The sequence below is a fragment of the Marmota monax genome, unplaced genomic scaffold (assembly GCF_021218885.2).
Source record: "Marmota monax isolate L192 unplaced genomic scaffold, Marmota_monax_Labrador192_F-V1.1 WCK01_AAM20220418_F8-fsc00092, whole genome shotgun sequence".
Taxonomy (NCBI): domain Eukaryota; kingdom Metazoa; phylum Chordata; class Mammalia; order Rodentia; family Sciuridae; genus Marmota; species Marmota monax.
In genome coordinates, this window is record NW_026692583.1 from 3,338,559 (window position 1) to 3,366,518 (window position 27,960).

Below are 27,960 nucleotides of genomic sequence, written 5' to 3' on the forward strand. Positions count from 1 at the left end.
CATACTGTGTTATATACATCTCTCTCATACACACACACAGAAAGGAAAAAAAAATGAAGCAAAAAGAAGTATTGATACATGTTATAGCACAGGTTAACTTTGAAAACATGCTGTGAAAGAAACCAGACACAAAAGGTCATATATTGGGGCTGGGACTGGGGCTGAGTGGTAAAGCACTCACCTAGCATGTGCGAGGCACTGGGTTCAATCCTTAGCACCACATAAAAATAAATAAATAAAATAAAGGCATCATGTCCAACTAAAAAAAAAAATTAAAAGGCCACATATTGTATGACTCCATTTATATGAAACATTCAGAATAAGCAAATCTAGAGACTAAGTAGATTAATTCTGGTGGAGGGTAGGAAGAGTGGTTGGGCAGAAATGAGGGAGGGTGATGGATAAAAAGTACAGGTACAACTTTTTGGGGTGATGAAATGATCTGGAGTTAGTGGCAATGGGTGCAAAACTTTAGGTATCTACTAAAAGCCTCTAAATTGTATACACTTTAAAAGGGTGAAGAGTATGGAACATGAATTTTATCTCAAAAATTTTTTAATTGAATGTCAAAGATAGGCAATAAAGTTTTTCTGACATGAAACGTTAGAAAGTTCTTTATTATTCATTCTTATTAAGCACCAGCTTAATACTGCATAAAATTTCAAGTTATCCTTCAACAACTCACCCCCAACCCCCAAATTCTTGATCAAGAGCTTTTCAAGTACAGTCATGCTCTTTTCTTGCTTCTGTATAAAACTTTAAGAGATAAAGGCAAAGGGTCGTATACATCTTGCTGTGAAATGCTGCCCAAGGTGCTGGAGACTGGCTGCCCAGGCGCCCTTCATTGTCCAGGTCCTGAAAGACTCTTGTTCATGAACTGTCTCTTCACAAAGCAAGTCCACCACTAACAAGGGAAGACAAGACAGAATGGACACATGACAGTGCAATTTCAAGGTAAGTCAGAATTCAAATTAATTAAATAATAAAATTTAATATTGGTCCAGTATCTCTTACATTATAAATTCCTTAAAGGCACATGTAAACTTTTCTGGTCACTCAAAATATGATGAAGTATATCAATTTGATATCGTGGATTCTGCATCCAAGGATTCAACCAACAACCATGGATAGAAAATATTAGGGGAAAAAAACCTACCTATACTGAACACATTAGACTTTTTCCTTGTCACTTTCCCTAAGCAACAGAGTATATCGGCTACTTATATAACATTTATATTTTATTAGGGATTATAAATAACCCAGAGATGATTTAAAGCATACTGGAGGAGTGCATAGGTTATATGCAAATATCATGCTATTGTATACATAAGGGACCTGAACAGGCACAGATTGTGGTCCCTGAAGGTACTGAGAGGTGACTATATATCCAAGATATCAGACAAATCAAACCTGTTCTGTGGATTCACAATGCCCCAACGTAAGAACACACAACTAAAACTTCCTTATTAGATGCAATTCATTGTTGTGATCTAGTTAACTATTATGTACCAAGTACATACTTCGGCAACACAAAAATTACGTGTTCTTGAAATGGAAGACTTTAGTGTGTTCAGCAGAGGTAAAAGATGATTTACATTGAAACAGGCAAAAAATAGGGTCCTACCTTGCTGGGTTTATCATTCTGAGGGTCAAAAACTTTCTCACAAAGTCTCAGTCCAGTCTCTTGCCTTAGCTGCTGTAGGTAGGCTCGCATGACTTCTAAAAAAGAATTTAAAACTGGGCTGTAATTTTTGTGTGAGTGTGTGCTACTGGGGATTGAACCCACAGCCATGTACACGCTAGGCAAATGCTCTACCACTAAGCTTCAGTCCCAGCCCTCAGAATTTAAAAAAGTATTTGAAAATATGCCCAAATGTACTGGCCACTGGTCTAGATATCAACTCTGGCAATATGTTCTTTTCCTTCCCCCTTTTCTCCTTTCTCCCTCCCCCCTTCCCTCCTTCCTTTCTTTCTGTTACCAGGGACTGAACCCAGGGATGGTTTACCACTGAGCCACATCCCCAGCCCTTTTCTATATCTTATTTAGAGACAGGGTCTCACTAAATTGCTTAGGGCCTCGCCAAGTTACTGAGGCTGGCTTTGAACTCACAATCCTCCTGCCTCAGACTCCCAAGCTGCTGGGACTACAGGTGTGCGCCACTGCGCCCAGCAGCAATATATTTCTATATATTCAATATGAGATAAGAAAAATAAATGACAGTTCAAATGGCTTTGTCCTATATTAATTTTGGCTCAAAAGATTCTCTGTATGTCATATTTGTTAGCAAGAATTTTTTGTGAAAGTTACTTATAAGATAATGTACTTATGCTGAGTGCAGTGGCACATGCCTATAACCCCACTACTTAGGAAGCTGAGGCAGAAGGATTGCAAGTCTGAGGACAGCCTAGGCAACTTAGCAAGACCCTGTGTCAAAATAAAAAAGAGAAAAGGCTGGGGGTGTAGCTCAGTGATAAAGCACTGCTGGGTTCACTTTTAGTACTGTAAAAAATTAAATGAAGAAATAAATAAAAGATGGGCTAGGAGTCAGGCTTGGTGGCACACGCCTGTAATCCCAGTGGCTTGGGAGGTTGAGGCAAGAGGATCTCGAGTTCAAAGCCAGCCTTAGTAAAAGTGAGGTTGTCAAGTAACTCAGTGAGACCCTGTCTCTAAATAAAACACAAAATAGGGCCAGGGATGTGGCTCAGTGGTTGAGTGCCCCCTGAGTTCAATTGCCAGTATCTTTTTTTTTTTTTTAATATTTATTTTTTTAGTTTTAGGTGGACACAATATCTTTATTTTATTTTATGGGTGTTGAGGATCGAACCCAGTGCCTCACACATACCAGGTAGGCACGCTACCACTTGAGCCATATCCCCAGCCGATTTTGCCAGTATCTTAAAAAAAAAAAAAAAAGATGGCCTGGGGTTGTAGCTTAGTGGTAGAGCACTTGCCTAGCACATGTGAGGCACTGGGTTCGATCCTCAGTACCACATAAAAATAAATAAATAAAATAAAGGTAGTGTGTCCATCTGCAACTAAAATAAAAGATAATGTAAGTCCCAATGAGTCCACTCTTAATCTGTATACTGATAAAGGCAAGAGAAGGAGGAAGGTAGAATGTCAGATAGGACAGAGATCCTGTTCTTACCGTCTTCCTGTTTGTTCCCAGGTTTGGCATAAATTGCATTAAGTGGAAAACCAGGCTCTCCAGGAATGGGAAAATTAGTGATTCCCAGGGTATACATTTCTTTCTCACCTTGGCTTTTGGAATTGCACTAAAAACAATAACAAAATCACACACACATTTAAGAAGGAATAGGATAATAATGTCCAAACTATAATTTTTTTAGTTTAAGCAGCTAAGGGAGGGGCATAATGTTTTTTGTGTCTTTTGTAGTCTGGTAAATCCTGTGGGCCCCTTCTCAGAGAAATGTTTCAAATGAACAAAACAAAGTAACATAATTAACATAAGAGAAACCAATTATTATTATTATTATTATTATTATTATTATTATTAATTTGGTACCAAAGATGGAACCCAGAGGCATTTAACCACTGAATCACATCTCCAGCCCTTTTTATTTTTTATTTTGAGACAGGATCTAAGTTGCTTAGTGCCTCACTAAACTGCTGAGGCTGGCCTTGAACTTGTAATCCTCCTGCCTCAGCCTCCCCAGCTGCTAGGATTACAGGCTTGTGCCACTATGCCCAGCTTCAAGAGAAAACAATTATAATGAAACACAATAAAATATCTAAAATCACTTTTTTTTTTTAATTTTTGGTACCAGAGACTGAACTCAGGGGTACTCGACCACTAAGCCACATCCCCATTCCTATTTAGTGTTTCATTTAGAGACAGGTTCTCACTGGGTTGCTTAGCGCCTCGCCATTGCTGAAGCTGGCTTTGAACTCGCAATTCTCCTGTCTCAGCCTCCCCAGCCGCTAGGATTATAGATGTGAGCCACTGTGCCTGGCTAAAATCACACATATTTAAAAAGTGCACAAAACAGTAAGATCTAATAGCTAAGATGAGTGAGATAAACTTTGAAATATCTTCAACACCAATATAATATGAAAATATCATGAATTCTATAGAAGAAAAAGTAATAGGCATTGCTAATACTACTGTGGATAGCCTATGTTAATAACTAAAATAAATGCTAAATTTTAGTTATAGGAAAGAAAAATGAAATTTTTGCCACTTAACCTCACAGACCTTTGTATTCTATCCTTGGACTCCAGGGTCAAGAACTCCTGAGCCAAGCGAAATTCTTTGTCAAGATTTTTGTCTTCCACGTGCAAAGCCTTTTGAAATCACCACTATCTTTTTTTTTTTTTTGGGGGGGGGGTATGTTAGTCAACCACATTATGAATTCAAAGAACTACATTCAGATTTTCCTCTTAAGTAAATGCTCTAAGTCAGAGGAAATATGATTATCCAAGTTTAATTACCTTTTGGAGTTTCTTTAGACACTCAGAAATGTAGAGGGTGATATATATCAAGGTCCTATCAGCTTCATTCTATGGGGGGAAAACAAAATCTTCATTAAAACAACAAAAAAAAACATAACAACCACGTATATACAGCCTTTGCCTTTTGATTATCTACTGAAAATCCTGACGATATAGTTACCATAGCATCAAAAAGTGTCATTTTCCAAATACATGCATGGTCTTTCAAGCTCCCTTGGGCAGGAGCCACTGGCTTCCATCCTGAGCTGTGGGGCTACCCTTGTTTTTCTCAGCTGCTACGGCTGACGGCCTAGGTTCCTGAGGAGCTGTGCCAACAGCCCCTCACTCTGCGTAGGAAGGAGGATTAACAAAGCTGCCTAGAAAACCTGAGGCACACCATATGGTTGGCTAATTGTTTAAAAGCCTTTCACTTGAGGATTTCTGCCGAGGACAGAAACACTCATTACTCAAAAGAAGGAAGCAATTATTTCACATCTGACATGTTCTTGAAGAACTCCAGAAGCCTAACATCTTGACCTAACCGAGAAGAAAATGTGAAGACAACAGCTATTGATCAAATGTGGCATGTACTGTAGGCCCAACTTCACAAAGATTTATTAAAACAACAACAAGACTAAAGCTATATATTTCCCTTTTTTTAAGACCGTATATTTGATGATGAAAATGCGAAATGTGGCAGAGTTACAATATTTATTCATACCTCGTAAAAATACAATACTTAGTCGTACATTAGATATAGAAAATACATCGTCAATATCACAGCATGTTCAGACAATTTGTATGTAGATCAAGAGCCCATAAAAGATTCCATATCCTGTTTGATTCCAAAAGTAAAAGTTTGGCAAGAGGTTAAAGTTACATATTTTAGGACACTACCAGGAAAATTCTTCACCATTTTTTGTAACTTGCTCAGGAACTGCCCCCACCTCTGACTCTCGCCCCTGTATTGGGGATTAAACCCAGGGCCCCCTACCACTGAGCTACATCCTAGCCTTTTCTATTTCATTTTTGAGACAGGGTCTCTCTAAGTTGCCCAGGCTGGCCTCAAATCTGTACTCCTCCTGCCTCAGCCACCTGAGTGTCTGGGATTACCATGTACCATCAAGCCCAGCTATAAAATTTTTTAAAATTTCCCCTCTTCTTTTCTTCTACTCCTCTCTACCTTTTTCTTGACCATCCTCTTCATGGGAACTGAGAGCAGAAAAGGAGAGAAGAGGGGTCAGGAAAGTAGGCAAGGGTTATTCAAGTTTCTTTACTTCTCAATATCAAGTCTATGACACAAAAACCCAAGTTAAGCGTCCTTTATCAAAAATGTTTGGGCCCAGAAAAGTGTTTCATATTCTGGAGTGTTTGGAATTTTGTAATATTTGCAGACTTTACCAGTTGAGCATTCCTAATCTAAAAACCCCAAATCTGAAATGCTCAACCTGTATATAAAAAAATAATAGGCTGTAATAACTTGTAATCTCAAGTGACTCAGGAGGCCAGAAACTTAGTGAGGCCCTAAGCAACTTAATAAGACCCTGTCTCAAAATTAAAAAAAAAATTAAAAACAGAGCTGGGGATGTAGCTCAATGGCAAAGCATCCCTGTGTTCAATCCCCAGTACCAAAAAAAAAAAAAAAAAGCATTTAAGCATTTAAGGCCTTTTGATTGTGGATGGGTCCTACACAAATATAGGGCTGGCACATAACAGATCCTTAATTAATGATGAATAAAAAAGATAAGTCCAGACCAGGGGTTGGCAAGTCTTTTCTGAAAAGGTCAGATAGTAAACATTTTTTGCATTTTGGCCTATGCAGATTTTGTCATAACTACTCAACTGCTATTGTAGTAGGAAAATAACCACAGACTATATACATACAAATGTACATTGCTGTGTCCAATTAAATTTTATTTACCAAAAGAAGTTGTGTGTCACATTTGGCCCTAAGGTTATGGTTTGCCAACACCTGATACACACTTTGGGGAAAAAAAATGAAACTAATATTTATACATAGTCTACCATTAGGCACCATTCTGTAATTTTAAAATCACAATCTCATTTTATTTTATTTATTCCTCACAGCAATCCTAACTGCAAGGTAGATAATATCCCCATCAAAAAAGTAGGTTAAACTACAAGCACTGTAATTTACCTTAATTTCATAGTTCTTGAAGAAGACATTGGCCTTGAAGTAATAGATGGCTTCATCCACAATATCTGTGTCTTTTGCTAATCAGGAAGGGAGGAAGGCAGAGAATATCAGCAGCCAAGTGCAAACCATAACACCTATAAAAAGCTATAAAGAAACCCCCACCAAACTTAAGTCCCAAATGTCCTGAAGTTGAACAAAATAAAATGAGGTTACTGAAATTGTCTTAAAAAACTTGTTCTAGAAAAACAAGTACATAACTTTTTTGGGGGTCATTTTTGTAAAACTTATATACACTCATTAGAAAAAGAATTCAATTAAGGGGCTGGGACTGTGGCTCAGCGGTAGACCACTTGCCTAACAAATGTGGGGCCCTGGGTTCAATCCTCAGTACCACATATAAATAATGATGTCCAATTACAATTAAACAAGTATTTAAAAAATAATTCAATTAATACAAAAATATATTTTTAATTATCACCCCAAATCCCCGCTACATAGAAACAACTACTATTAACATTTAGTGAACATCATTCAAAGCCTCTCTCAATGCATTTATAAAAAAGACTGAGATATAGGTTAACTTTAACAAAGTGTTTTTTTTTTTTAAATAAAGGGTATTCAATATAATTTTTACATAGTGTAGTTTCAGAGGAAAAAACACTCGATTATTTCAAATTTGTTGGGATTCAGACATATATCCTTCTTTTTATAAAAACTATGACTTGGGGCTGGGGATGTGGCTCAAGCGCTAGCGCGCTTGCCTGGCATTCGTGCAGCCCAGGTTCAATCCTCAGCACCACATATAAACAAAGATGTTGTGTCCGCCGAAAACTAAAAAATAAATATTAAAAAAAAATTCTCTCTCTCTCTTAAATAAGATAAAATAAAAAAATAAAAATAAAAACTATGACTTAGCTGGGCATGGTAGTGCATGCCTATAACCCCAGCTACTCAGGAAGCTAAGGCAGAAGGATCACAATTGTGTTCAAGGCCCACCCTCAGCAATTTAGGGATACCCAGTTCCAAATTAAGAAATAAAATTTAAAAAGGTGTGGGAATGTAGCTCAGTGGTAAAGCCCCTGGGTTTAGTCCCCAGGACGGCAAAAGAAAAAAAAAAAAAAAACCAAAATGATGACTTAAATGTACTTGGGGGCTAGGAGTTTTCAGTGGTAGAGCTCTTGCCTGGCATGCACAAGGCCCTGGGTTCAATCACTAGCCCTGGGGCGGAGAAAAAGCTGTTGGACAAGGCTACAGATTGAAAAAAGACAGAAATACTGCTGTGACAGAGACAGATGTCATTACACAATTTCTCTGGCAGTTTTTGGTTCTCCTTTTTTTTTTTTTTTTTTTTTTTTAATTTTAAAAAGGTCAAAATACCAGGGTCTTGATATCCAGCAGCTGGTTTCAGTAATGCCAAGACACTTATTTATACTTCTTGTCCATGATTGTTATCCCTCATAAACAGAAATGCAAAGTAACCTCAAAGCTTTAATTCTCTATAATTCAGCTGTCTTTATCCCCGTTTATTCCTCTGTTGAAAACTTTCAATGGAATTCTAACTCTAGACTTATATTCCCTGCAATCTATCAGCTAGTTCTTCTAAACACAATGATAGGAGGTGGTGGAAGTGAAAATGATTCAGAATCTAGAAGAGTGCTTGGCATATAAAAGGCACTCCAAAGCTATCTGCTGAATATAAAGGAATCTGTGTGTATGTGGGATGCTAGGGATTGAATCCAGGGCCTTGCATATGCTAAATACATGCTCTAACACTGGGATAGGACCCCAGCCTCACAATTAATTAATGCTAAATTACTTAGCTCACAACACAGGCTTTCACTCTAATTTAGTATTAATCTAGTCCTTTTAGGAAGAGAAACAAGGTCACCCCTCAATTTATCTGGTTACTTAGGGTCTCAATCTCCCTTGAGGGCCCAAGAATTGCAAAGGTGGTAGATTTATTCCATCCTTGTTCTATTGTACCTTCCGATATACTATATGGTATTTGTAACCATGTAGAAAGTGTTCTTCTCAAGACATCTGGGCCAACATTGATTCTTTGCTTTCTTTGGAGTGTAAATTTTTTTTTTATATTATTAGTCTTCTTCTTGTGTATTTTTCCATCTGTTCTTTTTTTTCTCAGACTCAAACAAAAACCATGGTGACTCACCAAATTTATTAAGTTTACTTAGCTTTCAACTGGTGTTGAAAACAGAATTAAATTAAGAGGCGGTCAAGTCAAATAGTCTGGCAGAGGAATGGAGATGGGATCAGTACAAAACTTGTAGTTATAACTATGGTCTTAGAAACCATGAGTGGAACTCAATCCAGACCCTTGCTGGGTGTAGGGAAACCATGTCTAACATAATTCAAATTATATTGTTGGCAGAACATCTCAGAATGTGTCAGAAGAATCTGTGTCTGAAAACAGAATAAGGCTTTTTTTTTTAAATATTTTTTTTTTTTTAGTTGTAGATGAGCACAATACCTTTATTTATTTATTTATTTGTGGGTGCTAAGGATTGAATCCAATACCTCACATGTGCTAGTCAGGTGCTCCACCACTGAGCTATAACCCCAGCCCTAGAATGAGGCTTTCTGAACAGCAGAAATGTTTCAAAAAGCAGAGTGACGTGGGATGGGGAATGTAGTTCAGTGGGTGAGTTTATGCTTAGCATGCACAAAGCACTGGGTTCAATTCCCAGTACCCAAAAATAACTTAAAAAACCAAACAGCTACCAAAGAAAGAAAATTTTTTTTTAAAAAAAAGAGGGCTTGTGGCTCAGTGGAAAAGCATTTGCCTTGCAAGTGTGAGGTACTGGGTTCCATCCTAGTACCACATAAAAACAAATAGAGACACTAAGTCCATACACAACTAAAAATAATATTAAAACAAACAAACAAAAAAGAGTAGATACAATGGGCTGTGGCTCAGTGGTAAAGCGCTCGCCTGGCACGCATGAGGCACTGGGATCAATCTTCAGCACCACATAAAAATAAAGATATTGTGTCCGAAAAAAATAAAAAAGATATTGTGTCCGAATACAACTGAAAAAATACACTTAAAAAAAAAAAAAAAAGAATAGGGGCTGGGGCTGTGGCTCAGTGGTAGAGCACTTACCTAGAATGTGTGGGGCGCTAGGTGCAGTCCTCAGCACCACATAAAAATAAATAAATAAAGATATTGTGTCCAACTACAACTAAAATAAATAACTAAATAAAAAAGAGTAGACACAGTAATGTTATGGAGCATATTTAAGATTTTAGAGTAAAGGGCTGGGGATGTGGCTCAAGTGGTAGCGCACTCGCCTGGCATGCGTGCGGCCCAGGTTCAATCCTCAGCACCACATACAAACAAAGATGTTATGTCTGCCGAAAACTAAAAAATAAACATTAAAAAAAAAAGATTTTCGAGTAGCAAGCAGATCAGGGGAGGGAGGAGAAGAAGGAAAGGGAATGTATTGGAAAATGTGATTAATCACTTATGTGCATGTACAAATATGGCATAATGAATTCCACTACTATGTATAATTACAATGCACCAATTGAAAAAAAGTAAAAAAAGATATAAGAATGAGGTAGTGTTAAAAATGAAGATCCTGAAGAATGAACAAAGGAACAATATTTAGATGGGGAAGAGGTTAAAATACTTTTTGTTGTTTGTTTTTCCCACTGTGATGACAGAGAAAGGATGGGGACATGGCGTTCAACACAGATAGCAGCATTAGATTAGTTTAAAAGGCTGATAGTGAGCCAGGTGCAGTGGCACATGGCTGTAATCCCAGAGGCTCGAAAGGCTGAGGCAGGAGGATAGTGAGTTCAAAGCCAGCCTCAGCAATAGTGAGGCACTAAGCAATTCAGAAAGACCCTGTCTCTAAATAAAATACAAAATAGGGTTGGGGATGTGGCTCAGTGGTTGAGTGTTCTTGAATTCAATCCCCAGTTACCCCCACCTCCTTACCCAAATAAAAAGACTGACAGTGATTGCAGGAACAGTTCCCAAAATTAAGCACATTTTCTCTCAACAAAATATTCCAGAGAAATTAGAATAACATAGTTTCCTATTAAATGCAACATACAACCTCAGTCTTGAAAAATATAACACCCACCAAGCAAACAGAAGGAAGAGAACAATCTGAGGTAGGACTAGGTTCTGAATTTCCCAGATTTAATGTCAGAAGTATAGGCATTTCATAGCAAAATTTGAAAATAATGGTTTAGACTTACTCTCTCTAGGGGCAGGTCCTTTGAACTGACTTCTGATAGGCAACAGGGCCATGTTTCCAATGAGTTTGGTGTCGGGGTCCATGAGGGAAGAGTGGTAAGCCTGTAGTGGCAAGCCAGGTAAGAAAACAGAAACAGAAAGATAGCAAAGTCACTGGGATGACAAATACATTCTTCCAAAGGAAAAGAAGAAGGGATGGCAGCAGCAATGTGCTGGAGCTGGCTCTTACTGACTGAAAACCAATTGTTAAATTCTGAGGAATTACGCAAGTAGTTATTAAACACAGTCAAAAATTAAATTTGTAAATTTATAATTAATTATATTTTAAAAACAAAAACAATAAGTATTCAACCACTTCCCAATTTTAAAAAATTACATTTTACTATTGTCTATGTTCTCAGGGTTTTTTAGGCCTTTTCTATCTTTGTAGTAGAAATACTGTATGATAGGATGCTACTGAGTATGTCTTCCAATTTTGTATTCAGTGACATCACAGTGATAACTGCTGGAAATATTTTCATTAGAGAAAGAGGCAAATAGAATATATCAGGGTACCCACCCTCCAGTTAAACCAGAACCCAGTACCACCTTTTCAGTTTTGCTACTTCGTGGCTTTATGACTTCAATAAAAACATCACTTTTCTTCCCTTAGCCTGTTTCCAAATTTATAAAATGTGTATGATGAGTGATATGCACCACCTTTAGTGGGGAGGTGTGAGTTAAAGGAGAGGGAAAAAGAGTACCTGTGAGAGCAATTTGAATGCTGACTCCTACTTCTGCTTTTTAAAGATGTCTGGCTTTTTAAAAGAGAACATACACATTCATAGATTCATTAATTCACCAAATGATTACTAAGCATCTTCTATGTGCAAGGGACAGTGATACAGTTGATATAAGACCAGTGTGGTACTCGTTCTTAAAGAACTTTCAGGCTAATGGAGAAAGCAGATACAAAATAAATAACACAGAGAAATCCAGGATGCTTTATGCATAACTGGAATGAGCCCAGAGCTTTACAGTTCTGGCTTAAACTCTTGCTTTACCACTAGTGTGAAAGTTATTTAATTTCTGTGGACCTCAGTCTCCTCTTCTGCAAAATAAACAATAATGGTATCTACTTCATAAGGTCACTTTGATATTTATTATTTAAAAATTTTTATTGGTGTATTATAATTACACATAATAGAAGGGAGTCATTATGACATATTCATACAGGCACATAACATAATTTAGTCTATTTCATTCCCCAGTATTTCCTCTTTCCCCTTCTCTCCTCCCTTCCCCTTAACTTTGCGTCTGGCTTATTTTGCTTAATATAATGCTTTCAAGTTCCATCCATTTTCCTGCAAATTATATAACTTTTGTTCTTCTTTTTAAAAAATATTTATTTTTAGTTGTAGTTGGTCACAATACCTTTATTTTATTCATTTATTTTTATGTGGTGCTGAGGATGGAATCCAGCACCTTGCACGTGCTAGGCAAGTGCTCTACCACTGAGCCACAACCCCAGCCCCAACTTTGTTCTTCTTTATGACTAAATAAAACTCCATCGTGTTCAATTAAGAATTAAACAGAAACCCAATTACTATATATAACCGCTAAGTAATAATAATAATCATAGTAATAGAGCAAAAAGAATACTTTATGAAGTGTGTAGCTCTGGTCCGGGAGTCAAATGATAATTATGGAATTTGTGAAATACATAGCTGTAAGTATGGCCTGCTCCTTTTCATCACAGGTATGCTTTACATAAAGCAAGCCCTCCCGTCCCATTCACCAGTAACTGTCTTGTTATCCACCTATTTCTTCCATTGCATCTGTCACTATCTGAAACTCCGCTATTTGTCTACATTTTTTTTATTGTCTGTCTCCCTATCAGACTATCAACTCCTTAAAAGTGGAGATTTGTTGGCCTCACTCACTGCTGTAGAAGTGTTCAGCCTACAGCATTGCTCAGCAGATGCATTTGTTGTAATGCATGTCACTGAATCACCTTTTTCCTAATCTGCAAAACTGAAACCACAATGGCGACAAATCCCTCAGACCCTCAGGACAACGGGGCCATCATCAATTTTCACTCCTATCCTCATGCACACGAAAAAAGAAACACCTGGAAACCAAAGCCGACCCCGAGGCGAAGGATTTCTCAACCCAGCTGGATTGGAGTTGGCCGCCACGCGGGGGCGATAGGGTAGTCCGGGAAGTGGGGTCTGACAGATGACAAGCAGCAGGCGGGACCCGCCCCCTAAGGCGGAGGAGGAACTGGCGCTGGCAGAAAAAAGAAGCTGGACTCTGGGCTTGAAAAATGAAAAATAAAAAGCGTAGTCTTTTTATTCGCGGCCGCAGTGAGTCTTCCGGACCCAGCTGGCCTCAGGGGGAGCAGAGGGGCGAGGGAAGGGGCAGGGACTGGAGAGAAGGGGCCGGGAAGGGTGCAGGCGGCCTCCTCCCTCGCCCGGCCGCCAGGCCACACTGCCGCGCCCCGCGCCCTCCCACGCCAACACCCCCGGCCGCCCCAACACTAAAGAGACTGGTCCCATTCCTCGCCTCTCCCCTTCTCAGGCTCCCGCTTTTCTCAGCACGCGCACGACTTCCCGTCGCTTTCCCCAACACCCACTGTGTCCCCACAACTCGGGATCGAACCCTTACCGGCATCTTGGCGGCGCCGGGGTTTGGACTCAGAGGAGCAAGATCTAGTTAAAGCGCGGCGCTTCCGGTCTGGGGACCAGGGCGGAGTAGGCGGAAGTGAGCCGGAAGCGGAGGGCAAGAGGAGGACGTGACGTTTCCGGCCTTGCCCTCCCGCCGCCGACTGCTGCGGCTGCAGGGATCAGAAGGTGCGTCAGGGGGCGTCGGAGCTCTGGGCAGGGGCTCTGAGTACCGCGCATGTGTAAAGCGCGTGCCGACCAGGGAGGTGTTTGAGGCTTACGGTATCCCTGGGACTAATCACCTTTGTTTTTCCTTAAAGCTCACCTTTTCAGTGAAGAATTAATTCCCTAATCACACTTTCAAATTCAACCCCACTCCAACCCCCTGCTTTAAGTGAGAAAACCTTTTCCCCTCAGTTTTATGATTCTGCGTTTCCTTTTGATGTCGTCTGTTGCCCCACCCTTGTAAATGTTAAAAAGGCAGGGCTCTTGTCTGCTTTGTTCACTGGTATCCCCCGCGCCGGTGACAGTCACTGTACATTGTAAGCATCGGTGAATATTTGTTGAGTGAATGAACTCCACCGACTGCCTTCAAAAAAGGGAAGTTGGGGAGGGAAAGAGGAAGAGCTTGGCGACTGAAATGAAGCAAGCTAAATTATATCAGAACAAATCCCCACTATTATGTGTTAAGTATAATGCACTAATAAAAACTTTCTTTTCTTCTTCTTTTTCTTTCTTTTTTTTGGTACCAAGGATTGAACCCAGGGGCGCTTAACCCCTGAGCCACATCCCCATCCCGTTTTTATATTTTATTTAGAGACAGAGTCTCCATAAGTTGCTTAGGGCCTCGCTAGATTGCTGAGGCTGGCTTTGAACTCAGGATCCTCTTGCTTCAGCCTCCCAAGCCACTGGGAATACAGGTGTGCACCATCGCGCCTGGCTTAATAAAAACATTTTTAAAATAGGGAAATTGAAGAGCATAGCGAAGAAGGGATTTGTGTATAGTTTCTGCCATTCTTTGTGTGATGGTTGAGAAGTGGACACTGGTTTTAAAGTCCCAGTTCCAACATGTACTAGCTAATTCTGGGCAAGTTGATTCACCTCTCTGTGCCTTTGTTCTTCATTTGAAAATGGAGACAGTATTTCTCATTGTTTTGTGAGAATGAAATAACCTGAAAAATGCTTAGAATTTACATGCCTGGAGCATAGTGAAAACTCATTACTAGAAAGCACTTGTGAAAAGCAAAATTCATTGCTGTCTGGGAACCATTTTTTCTACCAGCCCCTAAGATTGAAATATTCTGTCTCTTATTCCCACATCTGATTTCTCATTTGGGTCTCTAGCCAAATAGTATTTTTAGAAGTGTCCTATTAATCACTCATTTGTTACTTTCTCCACTCTCCCATCCCTTAGCAGTTTTCCTTTTTTCAGGTACAGTCTTGCTGGCCAGCACGGCAGACCCATTCAAGTTAGGCCTTGTCTGCCCTCAGCATTGCCATTTTATTCAGTGTCAGGCACCCACAGAACCTCATTAAATTTATGCAGAGTCATATTATGCTCCCCTGAGACAGTAAAATCCCTGAGGCCTGGAAAATCAGATTCTTTCAACCCCAATATTCAGAGAGGAACACAACAGAATTTAGCCTCTCATTTTCTTCCCCATGGATATATTAGAATCTCCAGAAGCTAAACCAGGGAGGTATAGCAAGAAGAGGGCAAATAAAAGGTTCTTTCTTCCCCTCCCAAGGGGCAAAATTTCTAAGAATTAGTAGCCCCGAGAGATAAGAGTGTTTTCACCTTTCCACACTCCAGGGGCTACAGCAAAGTCCCCAAGCATACCCCATGTTGCCCATTCATCTGGCATACCCCATGTTGCCCATTCATCATGTTCTTCACAAATAGGTCTTTTTTTTTAACTGGGGATCGAACCCAAGGCTTTCTGCATGTGAGGTGAGTGCTTTACCACTAAGCTACATACATCCCAGTCCTCAAATTCATCTTTTGAAAATAACTCACATGGTCAGTCTATGATTCAGACACCTGACTCCCTAGCTGGCCGCCAAGAGCAAACTAACACTGATACCTATGTCTTCTCATTTTGGTTCTTTAATTAAAATGGATCAAATTTGACACTGCAGGTATACTTTTGCTATCCAGAACAAAGAATAATAAAAATATAACCTGAGTTGCAAGTCTTAATTTGAATTAGCTGGCAGATCAGTTGCCAAATGACTAATGGAACGCTGGGCCTGTTGTTGATGAAATGAAAAGAGATCCTGGCCTATACTAGGTGCTAAAGAAATATCTATTGGCCGATTTGCCATTCCCAGAGCCTGCACTCACACCTAATACAAATTAACTTAGAAATACTGAAAAAAAGGCTGGGGATGTAGCTCAGTTGGTAGAGTGCTAGCCTTGCATGCACTAAGGCCTTGGGTTCAATCCCCAGCACCACCAAAAAAAAAAAAAAACTGAAAACAAATGAATGTGCCAAGAAGTTATGTCGTCTGCACTATGGTGAATGCTTATTACTCAAGGAATGTATAAACTTTGAAGTGCTCAAAAACTATAAATTTCTAAAAACAATCCCTGCCTTCATTGACACTTGGGAAAATTCACTCATTTAAAAATTTGCTTGGCTGTGAATTTCAAGTTCCACCTGGAAAACAAGAGTGTAATGAAAGGTTAGTGCTACCTTTCTGTTTCTTTCCTACATACACATATATGCCTCAAAACACAGATACTTTTAAGTGAAAAAATCTTATTAAACGAAATATATATCCAAGAATTAATTAAGCTGAAACTGGGAATTTAGCAACATATATGATTAGTGAAAGATTAGCATTTAGACTATATGTTGTTTCTGAACATAAGAATGAACACATAGTTAAGGAAAACATGACTCGTGACACACATGGAAAGCTGTAAAACTAAGCAGTGAGCAGGAATTTAAAATTAAGAGTACAATAAAATACAACTTAACAAACAGTAGATAGCTCAAAACTAAGAAGTTCAAAAACATAAGATAATGTTGATGATGTAGAAATTATTCCCACTATTAAATTCTAAATGGTACAATATTTTTAAAAAAATATTTTTTAGTTATACATGAACACAATATCTTTGTTTATTTTTTGTTTTTTTAATGTGTGCTGAGGATCAAACCCAGTGCCTCACACATGCCAGGCAAGTGCTCTACCACTGAGCCCCTAAATGGTACAATATTTTGAGAAGCTGTTTGGCATTATATAAAGTTGAAGTCAATGATGAAGTTTATTCTCATGGCTGTCCCTTGGAGAAACTCATGTATATATGATACAGGAAATATATTTATTGCAGAATTGTTTTCAAATCAAAACAGCTTGAAATAAAAGTATCAAAAATTATGATCTACTAACATAACAACATATTAAAAGCAGTGAAGTGAAAGAGCTCCAAGTACATACCACATTTAATTTTTAATTATACAAATAACACATATTCAATGTAGGAAAATAAGAACATACAGATAATCAATGGCATTATCTATACCCTATAACCTTGTGGATTTTTCCTTTGGATATACAAATGTATATTTTGTTACAGTAATTCATGCCCCTGAAGAACACGCCCCCCCCTTAACAAAAATCCAAGCAAAAAATAAAGTTAGAATGTCCTTAATTATATATATCCCAGGTGCAAATGTATATTATGTACAAATCTATGTGCATTCACTTCCCCCCCCCCTTTATTTTTTGAGTGCTGGGGTTTGAACCCAAGGCTTTGTGCATGCTAGGCAAATACTCCTCCACCGTGCTACATCCCCAACCCTCTTTACAATTCTGACATTTAAAATCTCAGCTGATGCTGGGTGTGGTGGCACATGCCTGTAATCCCAATAACTCATGAGGCGATGACAGGAAGATTGCAAGTTTGAGTCCAGCTACAAGGCCAATCTCAGCAACTTAGTGAGAACTTGTCCCCCTCAAAATAAAAAGGGGTGGAGATGTAGCTCAGTAGCCAAGTGCCCCTGGGTTTAATATCCATTAACAACAAAAACAAAAAACAACAAAAAAACCCCAAACAACAACAACAAAAACTCAACTGATGCTGTTAGAATACCACTAAAAGATTCCTTTTTTTTTTTTTGCAGTGATGGGGCTCACACTCAGGGCTTTGCTCATGTTACCACTAAGCTTCACTCCAGCCCTGAAAAGACTGGCCTTGAACTTTCCATCCTCCCATCTCAGCCTTCCCAGCTATTGGGGTTAAAGGGTGTGTACCACTGTGTCTGGCAAGATTTCACTTTTAACTCAGGACTTGACTCAGGCATGCTCCTGATAAAGGGCCAAGTATTCTTTTTTTTTTCCTTCATTAAAAAAAGCAGCTGTCTACTACTGCATCCTTTGAAGATTTGCATTCTCTGCTGATTTGGCCACAAGCTCTTCACATACAGTTACTTTTTAGTAAATTCTTCATTCATTTTGGCGTTCTTGAAAATATTCATCAAACAAAGAGGAAGACTCATCTTCATGTTCCTGACACAAAGGAAAAACAAAATAGAAAATACATTCATTTATTTCCCCTCACATGTGTTTACATATTATTCAGGTAATGCTCAATATGGAACTAAGAACCAGGAAGGACCAGCTCCAGGTGTTGCTCATAGGTAATCATCAATGGTTAAGAAAAGGCATAATTGATAGAATTTTCCCAGATATGTGGTAAGCTGATGTGCTTATATCTCATCAGAAGCATTTCTCACTTAAATTTATATTCACAATGATTCTCAGCTAATTTGCTGACGACTGCTGACGACTGTTCTGCTGACGACTATCATTAGTCTCTTCACTGATGTGTGAGAGCAGCCCAAGTTCAAATGGATTTCATCTCCTCTTTGTACATACCCCCAAGCTCTGAGTTCAAAGACTTAATTCAATAACAATGCCTCAATAAAAGGCAGAATAAGGGCTGGGGTTGTGGCTCAGTGGTAAAGCACCTGCCTAGCATGTGTGAGGTACTGGGTTCAATCCTCAGCACCACATAAAAATAAAAAAAGATTTAAAAAATTAAAAAAAAGGGAGAATAAAATTGACATCACTTGCTGAGCACAGATGTCAATTTTGGAGATTATCCAGAAAAGCTCAGGCATCTGCTACCACTAAGACAAAACCCTAAGGAGTTGCCTGGGTTATGTAAGGGGTCAATGAGTGCTGGCAAATATTTTCACCAAAAAAAAAAAAAAAAAAATCAGAAATTACCTTGGGTTCTTTAAATTCTAAGTCTTCTCCATACTGAATGGCAAAATCAATATGCTGTAATACAATGTTCATGCTTTCTTCATCTGACTGATCGTAAGGTAAAAATCGAACCATGCTGTAGTCATCAATCTACAAATAGGAGATTTCAAAAAAGGTTCATTCTGAAGTTGGGCAAAATATGTAACTTTCAACTTAGATATGAGTTTTTATAACTATTTGTACTTCTGATTAAAAATATTTATATTTCAGATATAGAGGAGGGACAGCCAGAGACAAGAGTAACAAATTGTTACTGGTTCTCCTGAGCTCTGACCAGCGAGCACACATACTGGCTCATCACTTCATTGCATACTGTTTCAGGGGATTTATCTGAATTCAACACCCGCTGAAATGTCAAAAAGAAAACAAAGAGTTCTCAACTGCCAAATGGCTTGAAATAGTAGGCATATTTTGTTAATTTATTGACCACTGATAGTAACTATTTCTAAATTAAACTGCTGACAGGCCTGCCCATACTCCCTCCCACCCTTCTTCTCTATGCAGGAAGTAGTGTCGGTCTGTGCTTCCCAGAAAGGAGGTCACTGACTAGATGTGGGCAAACACATGGAAAGGTGGAAGAAACCCAAAGCCCTACACTTCAAAAGCTTACCAGTCCACAAATTGCTTTCGTCAACTTTTTGAATTTTTTGCTTCTAAAATCACTTGTCGAATCTTTTAAGAAGGAGTACATGTCTGGGTCTAGAAACCTTTAAAAGGTGAGGAAGAAGTCTGATGAATAAAAGGAAGAATAAATCAGGAAACTAGATTTACAGACTGACAGAACCTCTCATTTCCATAAAACAGAAGGTCTGTCTCTTCAACTGAAATCTGATGGGAACAGAAGAACAATGAACTCACTTCTCAATTTCCTTTTTAGCTTTCTTACTCAGCAGATCCATTTTCGTCATGATGTTAACTTGTGGAATTTCTAGAGATATCATAGCACTCAGGGCTGCCAAGATGCCAGAAATAAACTGGAGGAGGAAACAGAAAAGGGAAGATGAATCAACTGCTCCCAACAAGTCTCCAAATAGACAGGCTTCTACTCCTCCCTTCCAGGGAGAAAACTGGCCCTAGTAAAAGATGTGCTAATATTAAAGAGAAAGACCACTCAATCAGATGATTGAACCTCAGCTCCCAAAGGTGAGGATACTAAGGGAAGATGTGGCTTTAATCTACGGTGATCACATATCTCAATTTAGACAGTATTATCAACCTCCTTACTCATCTAATACTCAAGAGCTATTAATGATAAATAAATCTTGATTTAGTTCATAAACTGAACAAGAGATCCTCAGAAAATTTTAAAAAGGCTATTTTGTTGTTTCTTATTTATTTATTTTTTTGTAGTTGTAAATAGACATCATGCCTTTATTGTATTTGTTTATTTTTATGTGGTGCTGAGGATTGAACCCAGTGCCTCACAAGTGCTAGGCAAGCGCCCTGCCACTGAGTTACAGCCTCAGCCCCTATTTTATTATTTTTAAAAATACATTATTGAGCTGTGGTTGTGGCTCACTGGTAGGGCACTTGCCTAGCATGCATGAGGCACTGGGTTCAATTCTCAGCACGACATATAAATAAACGAATAAAATAAAAGTTCATCAACAACTAAAAAATAGAGTATTAAAAAAAGTACATTATTTCGCTGCTTCTTGGTCTTCTGGCTAAGATCAAGTGTAATTAGTATAGTAGCTTTCTTTTTTAATCAGTTTACTATCTGACACGTTCTCTATCAGATAATACATGAAATGGATTTTTGGAGCAGGGAGATGGAATAGGAGCTTTCTCCATCCACTCCAGGCATCAACACAGTACGTCCAGGAATGGTGCACTCTACCCTATTCTTGCAGTTATTAAAAGCAGGTTGCTGTTGGTTTCTCTTAAAAACAACAACAACAAAAAAAACATTATTTAAAAAAATAACCCATCTTTCTCAATTTTCTTTAATAAACAGTTCCCTAAAATCTCTGAATCATCATTTACTATTTTTGAGTTTAAATATATCAGCATAATAATTTAACAAATATTAAGTGACTCTGAAATAGTCTGTGAAATATCCAGAATCATACAATAATCAAAAGGGATAGTCATCCGTTTACACTCGTGATTGAAAAATTCTCAACAGATTTATCCTCAGACCTTAAATGACTCCACCATGAACTGAGAATCAACAAGAAAAACTCCACACACTCGGAATTCCCACTGCTCCAGTTGCTGGACCAGCTGTTTCATCACAGGCAGGTGAGTGTACAGCTCAATCTGACCTACAGGAAGAACACCATGAGAACAGTACAACCTACAGGAAGAACACCATGAGAACAGTACAATCAGGAATAGGGTAATTCATCACAGAGAGAACATAAATTGTCCCCAAAGATGGGGAAGTCAGTCCTGAGTAACAATACATTCAATTTTTAAGAGGTCTTATAGTCTTTCAGAGTAGTCACAAAACTTAAGATGAATTTTAGCAAATTTCAAACAGACTACCCAGTTTTATGTAGAAAATAAAATTCTTCACACTTTGGTATGTGAGTATGCATGAGGTGGGTACTAGATAGAGATTGAACCCAGTAGCACTCTACCACTAAACCACCCCCCTAGCCCCCTCCCTTTTTTTTTTTTTTTGAACTGGGGACTCAACTCAGGAGCACTCAGCCACTGAGCCACATCCTCAACTCTATTTTGTATTTTATTTAAAGACATGATCTCACTGAGATGCTTGGCACCTCGCTTTTGCTGAAGCTGGCTTTAAACTCAAAATCCTCCTGCCGCAGCCTCCCCAGCCACTGGGATTACAGGCCACAACGCCCAACTCAGCCCTTCTTATTTTGAAATAGGGTCTTATTAAATTGCCTAGGCTGGTCTCAATACTCCTGAGTAGCTGGGATTATAGGCATGCACCACCACACCCAGGCACACTTCAGTTTTTTTGCCAATCAAAAGTGAGTTCAATTCACAGTAGCTGAGCCATGGAACCAACCTAGATGCCCTTCAACAGATGAATGGATAAAGAAAATGTGGTACATATACACAGTGGAATATTACTCAGCCATAAAGAATAATGAAATTGTCCTAGGTTCAATCCTCAGCACCACATATAAATAAACAAAGATACTGTGTCCATCTACAACTAAAAAAATTTAAAAAATAATGAAATTAGGGCATTTGCTAGTAAATGGATGGAACTGGAGACTATTATGCTAAATGCAACAAGCCAATCCCAAAAAAACCAAAGGCCAAATATTCTCTCTGATATGTGGATGCTGACTCACAATAGGTGGGGTGATTCTGGTTACACTGTCTTACGCTCCACTGGACTGTGACTCCATGAGAGCAGAGCCCATGGCTCCCTTGCTGTCTATGACATTCTGGGCATACAAAGCAAGCACTTGATGAACTCGATGAATAATGACAGACAACAAGAGATTGGTAACTTATTTTTTAGTTTTTTTCTTTCTTTTTTTTAGTTGTAGATGGTCACAATATCTTTATTTATTTATTTTAATGGAGTGCTGAGGTTCGAACCCAGTAGCTCACCTGTGGAGGCAAGCGTCTACCACTGAGCTACAGCCCCAGCCCGAGCTTGGGTACAGTCTGTAGCTACAAATACTATACTATACTATACCTCTGCTGAGGTCACAATTATCACAGCCTCAAGAAAACAACACATTCAAATTGCTGACTTACCTGGGCAATCAAAAAGAATGTAGTCGTCCTCTACATGGCCCAGACAGTTCTCTAGCCAGTCAAAATTATTGGCAAAGTACTCCATGCAAAATACCAATCCTCCATTGGGACCAAACCTTAGAGAATCATCCTCCATCACATCATCCACCTCGATCAGTTCCCGGATGTCTAAAAAGGGCAGACAAGCCCTAAATCTAAGCATCCACTCAAAAATGATTGCCCACCACCATAATAATGATTAATTTTCAAAATCATACATATAAAGTTATTTATGTACATGGTTTTGTACTGCAGCAGTGTCCATCAATAAGGAACTGAGCAAATAAATTAAGGTATAGCTAGACATGGCACAGTGAAATATTATGCAGCTCTTTAAGTACTAATATAATTTCTTAGGTATGTTATTAAGTGAAAAATGCAAGACACAGAACTCTGTGCAAGAATATCATCAATGCTGGGCGCAGTGGCACACGCCTGTAATCCCAGAGACTCGGGAGGCTGCGGTGGTAGGACTGTGACTTTAAAGATAGCCTCAGCAAAAGCGAGGTGCTAAGCAACTCAGTGAGACCCTGTCTCTAAATAAAATACAAAATAGGGCTGGGGATGTGGCTCAGTGTTTGAGTGCTACTGAGTTCAATCCCCAGTACCCCACCCCACCTCAGCCCACCCCGAACAAAAAAAAAAGAATATCATCAAGCTGGGGATGTGCACTTGTCATCCCAGTGACTCAGGAAGCTGAGGAAGAAGAATTGCAAGTAAGGGGAGAGCCTCTGCAACTTAGTGAGACCCTGTCTCAAAAAATAAAAAGGGCTGGGGAATGTAGCTATAGTGATAGAGTGCCCTTTTTTCAATCCTTAATTCTGAAAAAAAAAAAAAAAAAAAGGAAAAAAATACATACATAGACTATTTATGGAAGGGTACAACGGAAACTGAAAATATTGGTTTTCTCCAGGAAGGGGGTTTTGGTTGCTGGGACAGAGCTGGGAGGGAGATATTTTCAAATTTGTATGCTTATTCTTTTGTACCTTTTGTATTTTGAATCATGTAAATATGTTATTACCTACTTCAAAAAAAGTAAAACAAAAAAAACCCAACAGTCTCTTAACATGATGACCCTAGGCAAGCTACCCAACCTCCCTGAGCCTCATTTTCCTTTTGCTGAGATAGGATAGGAATCACACATCCTGGGATAGAAGGATGAGAATTATATGAAATAAATCACCTACAGGAAGGACTTAAAAATTCTGGTATATGTATGTTATCTTAAGTTTCAGAAATCAATATCCATAATTTTCTACCTTAGGTTTTTACTTATTTATGTGCTCAAACCTATAATTTCTGTTCACAGTTCTCTTGAACAGATATTTCATCCACAAGCACAGTTTTTTTTTTGGTACTGGGACTAAATCCAGAGGCACTTGCTTAACCACTGAGCCAGATCCTCAGCCCTTTTATGTATTTTACTAGAGACAAAGTCTCAATGAGTTGCTTAGGACCTCGCTTAATTGCTGATACTGGCTTTGAACTTGCAATCCTCCTGCCTCAGTGTCCTGATCTGCTGGGAATATAGGTGTGTGCCACTGAGTCCAGCTCACAAGCACATTTATAGTGATAACACCTTCCTAACTGCTACTTCAGGAATAAACAGCCAACCTAAGACTGGACAATAAAACTGATCTTCTAGGAAGATAAACTAAGGAGACACTAGTCAGTCAGTAAAACACTTGGACCAGAGAGTGATGTGAACTTGGGGACCTCTTTGGGCAACATGCATCCTGATGCAGAGAAAGCTGGTCCATAAGGAAGAGAAAATATATCAGAAACAGCCAGAAAGCTGGCCTTGGTTGAGTTTTGGGTTCTAACTTGTCATAAAATCTTATTCTTGGGTTTTGTGAGTGGCCCCCTAAGTCTCCTAACACATTTTTTTACTTAAGCTAGCTTGAGAGCTTAACCAAATGATCCCAAAGTAATGCAATGCCTTTTTCTCAAGGAAGAGGATTATCCCACATCCCTTTTCTCTTCAAACTGCCTTCCCCAACTGTACCTGCAGCCACTCTCAAGGATCAAACATGTCATTATGAGAAATAAGAATGAAAAAGAATTTTTCATTTCAGCTACTTTTCACAGCAAAACCTCCTCAATAAGTTTCTCCTCTCAGAGTCTGCACAGGTCACCTGCATTTCACTTGAGACCAGTCCAGTCTGCTTTCATCCCTGCCACTCCACTGAAATAATTTATCGAAGTCACCAAAATGTGTGTTCCCAAATATAACAGCCATTGCTGTGTCCTCACCTTACACAACTTCTCAGCTGTACCTGATACTACCAACCACCTTCTCTTGAAACATTCTCTCCTGGCTGTTATAAAGTCATATTTCCCTCCTGCCTTACTGACATCAACTGCCTCTACTGGACCTCTGAAAAGACAATGTCAAGGCTGAGTGTTGGATCCTTGTCTCCCTCCCAACATGAGCTCATCCAGTCCTGGGCTTTATGAATCCAAATGCTGCTTACCCAAATATCTGTACCTCCAGTGTAAGTGAGAAGTTTTTACTTAAGGTTGACCTCTTTATTTAAGCTAGCTTGAGTTCCTTTTGTTGGCTACAACCTAATAAGCTTTACTGTAGATTTACCATAACAGGTCTAGCCAAGCGGGGACAGAAGGGAAGAAGTAAGAGAGAAGTCCACTCACTTTTAAGTCTTAACTAAGGACCAAAAAAGGCTACCATCACACACATCACCATGAACACATGTTGCTAAATGACAGCCTCATGTTGTTCACTCGAAAGCAGTTTCTGTGCTAAGCAGCCAGCACCCTTACTGTTCCTGAAGGAAGGGAAGGCTGTGCTAGGACTTACCAGCCATCACAGGGTAGTTGAAGTGTTCTGCTGCTGGATCTAGGTTGACCACCTGGACAGACCGGTTGAGGGCTTCACAGTGTTGGACCATGGTGGCACAGTAGGTGCTCTGCAGTGTCACAGGATACAATGGGTTAGAGCAACAGGCAATGCAGCGATACCCTCCACACCCATAAAAGGTTTCTCCAGACTCTCTGGGACAAGATCCACTAAGGTCAAACCTATGCTTTCATCAACCCTGATTATAGCTAGAAACAAAAGAAAAGGCACTGGACTAGGAATCAGGACACCTGTGTGGGCTGCAGATCCAAACCTGGTCTTGATTCTCTGGTAACCCTGGGAAACACTTCACTCTGCCCCTCAATTTTCTCATCTCTAAGATGTTTTCCATGATCACTAAGACTCCTTACTGATCTAACATGCAACAAGTAGAATTTTTATTTTTTGGTAGTGGTGGTGGTGCTGGGGATTGAACCCATGGCCCTGTGCATGCAAGGCAAGCATTCTACCAACTGAGCTATATCTCCAGCCCAACAAGTGGAATTTAAGGGAAGATTTCTGATTACATGGTGCGGCATCTAACACATAGTATCTCTTCTAGGACTCATACAGTCCAAATGAAGCTTTGGGGTAGGATGGTCAAGGATGATGTCTCTGAGTAGGGGATATCTGAGCACAGAGGAATGAGCCTGCCAACCCACGAGAACATTCCAAGAGGAGGGAACATCAAGATTTCAATGGCTCAGAACATGTTAATTAAAGCCTGAAGCCACACAACACCTCCAAGATTCTAGTGTTTTTCCCACTTATGTTATTTGATCGACACCATGTCTACTATATTTTAGTGCCCTTAACATTATTGCTTAAATCTGTTTACAAGGAAAAATTGTGCTATTATTATAAATGGAAACCAATTATATTTATCATAAGGATGAAGGTATAAAATTACATACAACTTTTCTTCTGCCCCCCACAGTACTAGGGATTGACCCCAGAGCCTTGCACATGCTAGGCAAACAACCATTGGGCTACAGCCCCATCCCTTTTTATTTACTGAGACGGATTCTTACTGCTACAGGTTGGCCTGAAACCTCTAATCTTCCTGCCTGTCTCCTCAGTAGCTGAGATTATAGGCATGTGGTACCTTACCTGGTTTAGATTCAGAGCTTTTACTGGGAAACAGTATTTGGCTAAGATTGTAAGCATTGAAGTTGTATGTAAATGGGCCGTGGGGGTACATGCTTGTAATCTCAGTTACTTGGGAGGCTGAGACATGGGGATGGCAAGCTCAAGCTTTTCTTGGGCAAAGAACTTAACCTTTCTGTGTCTTCGTTTTCTCTTACCTGTAAAGTCAGGGGGGGGGGGGTAGGGAGGGTTATAGGATCTATCTACCTGGTTCTTATTTTGACACAAGGAGTCCTCAAATTGCCCTGGCTGGCCTTGAGCTTGCCATCCCCATGTTTCAGCCTCCCAAGCAACTGAGTTTACAAGCATGTACCCCCACGGCCCATTTACATACAACTTTTCAAGGCTTACAATCTTAGCCAAATACTGTTTCCTAGTAAAAGCTCTGAATCTAAAATCTGCCCTTTCCCCAAGACTGAGGGATTAGGGGTAGGGGCTGTAGATCGCTTACCTAGCACGTGTAAGGCACTAGGTTCAATCCTCAGCACCACATAAAAATATAAATAAATCAATAAAATAAAGGTGTGTGACCATCTACAACTAAAAAAAGACTAACTGAGATTAAGTGAGAGTTGAAGCTACACTAGGGCCAAATACAAACTCACCTCACTACAAAGTGAAGAACTGAAAGAATTGAAAAGGGAACAACTTTCCCGGTATATGACCAGACGCTCCCTAATATGCAGTCCTCACACCACCTGATATCACCAAAAGTCCATGTTCCGACAGTAAAGAACAGTAAAGACCCTGTTTTAACCTCGGTGGCTCTGAGACAAGGCCAGATTCTGGCGTTTGACAGCACTGGATTTAAATTCTGGCCACAACTTACTAACTGAGCGACCTTGGGCAAAGAACTTAACCTTTCTGTGTCTTCGTTTTCCCTTACCTGTAAAGTGGGTGGGGGGTAGGGAGGGCTATAGGATCTATCTCACCGGGTTTCCGTGAAAATAAACGAGGTGGCTAGTGCAAAAGTATCCAGTAAAGATTAACAGCTACCATCTTTTCCCAACAAAACCAAAACGGACACTGAAGCAGAGAAGCGGGGCACCCAGGGTCTCAGGGTCCTTAGTACGCACACCCGCCGACGGCTCCATCGCTTCCCGAATCCCTGGCCACCCACGAACGACGACTTCTCTCTCCTCACCTTCCCGCTGCCTGCGGGGCCCATGACCAGCTGCGCATACCGAGGCATGCCGGCTCTCGGGTTTCCCGGGACCCTCCGCCACACTCCCTTCAGCCTTCGCGCGACGCCCACTGAGTTCCGGGAACACGAAGCGCCCACCAATAGCAATCAACAGTCCGTTTACGCCTTTTGTTCGGCCACACTTCTGACTACGGAGAGTTCCGCGGACCAAATACCAAGAGGAACGCGTCCTGAAGAAACGCGGCGAGGGCATTGCGCATGCGCAGAAGCAGTGGGCAGAAACCGGCGGTTGGGAAACTTGCCAACCCTGGTTGCCTGGGGGATAA

At 39.8% G+C, this 27,960-nt stretch overlaps 2 protein-coding genes, 1 long non-coding RNA gene and 1 other non-coding gene across 4 annotated transcripts; 2 read left to right on the top strand and 2 right to left on the bottom strand.

Annotated features, from left to right (window-relative positions):
* Positions 1-596: 596 nt before the first annotated feature.
* Arpc3 (actin related protein 2/3 complex subunit 3) lies at positions 597-13,640 on the bottom strand. The gene is made up of 7 exons (XM_046446160.2): positions 13,483-13,640; positions 10,839-10,938; positions 6,612-6,688; positions 4,454-4,522; positions 3,150-3,276; positions 1,625-1,719; positions 597-904 (listed from the first exon to the last, which is right to left on the bottom strand). Exons 1-7 carry the CDS (start codon positions 13,486-13,488, stop codon positions 842-844), a joined length of 537 nt encoding a protein of 178 aa, XP_046302116.1. The 5' UTR covers positions 13,489-13,640; the 3' UTR covers positions 597-841.
* Positions 13,069-14,204, top strand: LOC124093615 (uncharacterized). The gene is made up of 2 exons (XR_006852009.1): positions 13,069-13,181; positions 13,396-14,204. It is a non-coding gene; the product is annotated as an uncharacterized LOC124093615 (long non-coding RNA).
* Positions 14,205-16,912: 2,708 nt separating this feature from the next.
* Gpn3 (GPN-loop GTPase 3) lies at positions 16,913-27,953 on the bottom strand. The gene is made up of 8 exons (XM_046446161.2): positions 27,635-27,953; positions 25,306-25,414; positions 22,449-22,616; positions 20,901-21,025; positions 19,617-19,732; positions 19,369-19,465; positions 18,720-18,848; positions 16,913-17,996 (listed from the first exon to the last, which is right to left on the bottom strand). Exons 1-8 carry the CDS (start codon positions 27,680-27,682, stop codon positions 17,934-17,936), a joined length of 855 nt encoding a protein of 284 aa, XP_046302117.1. The 5' UTR covers positions 27,683-27,953; the 3' UTR covers positions 16,913-17,933.
* On the top strand, positions 20,406-20,598 carry LOC124093692 (U2 spliceosomal RNA). Its single transcript, XR_006852031.1, has one exon. It is a non-coding gene; the product is annotated as a U2 spliceosomal RNA (small nuclear RNA).
* Positions 27,954-27,960: the final 7 nt, after the last annotated feature.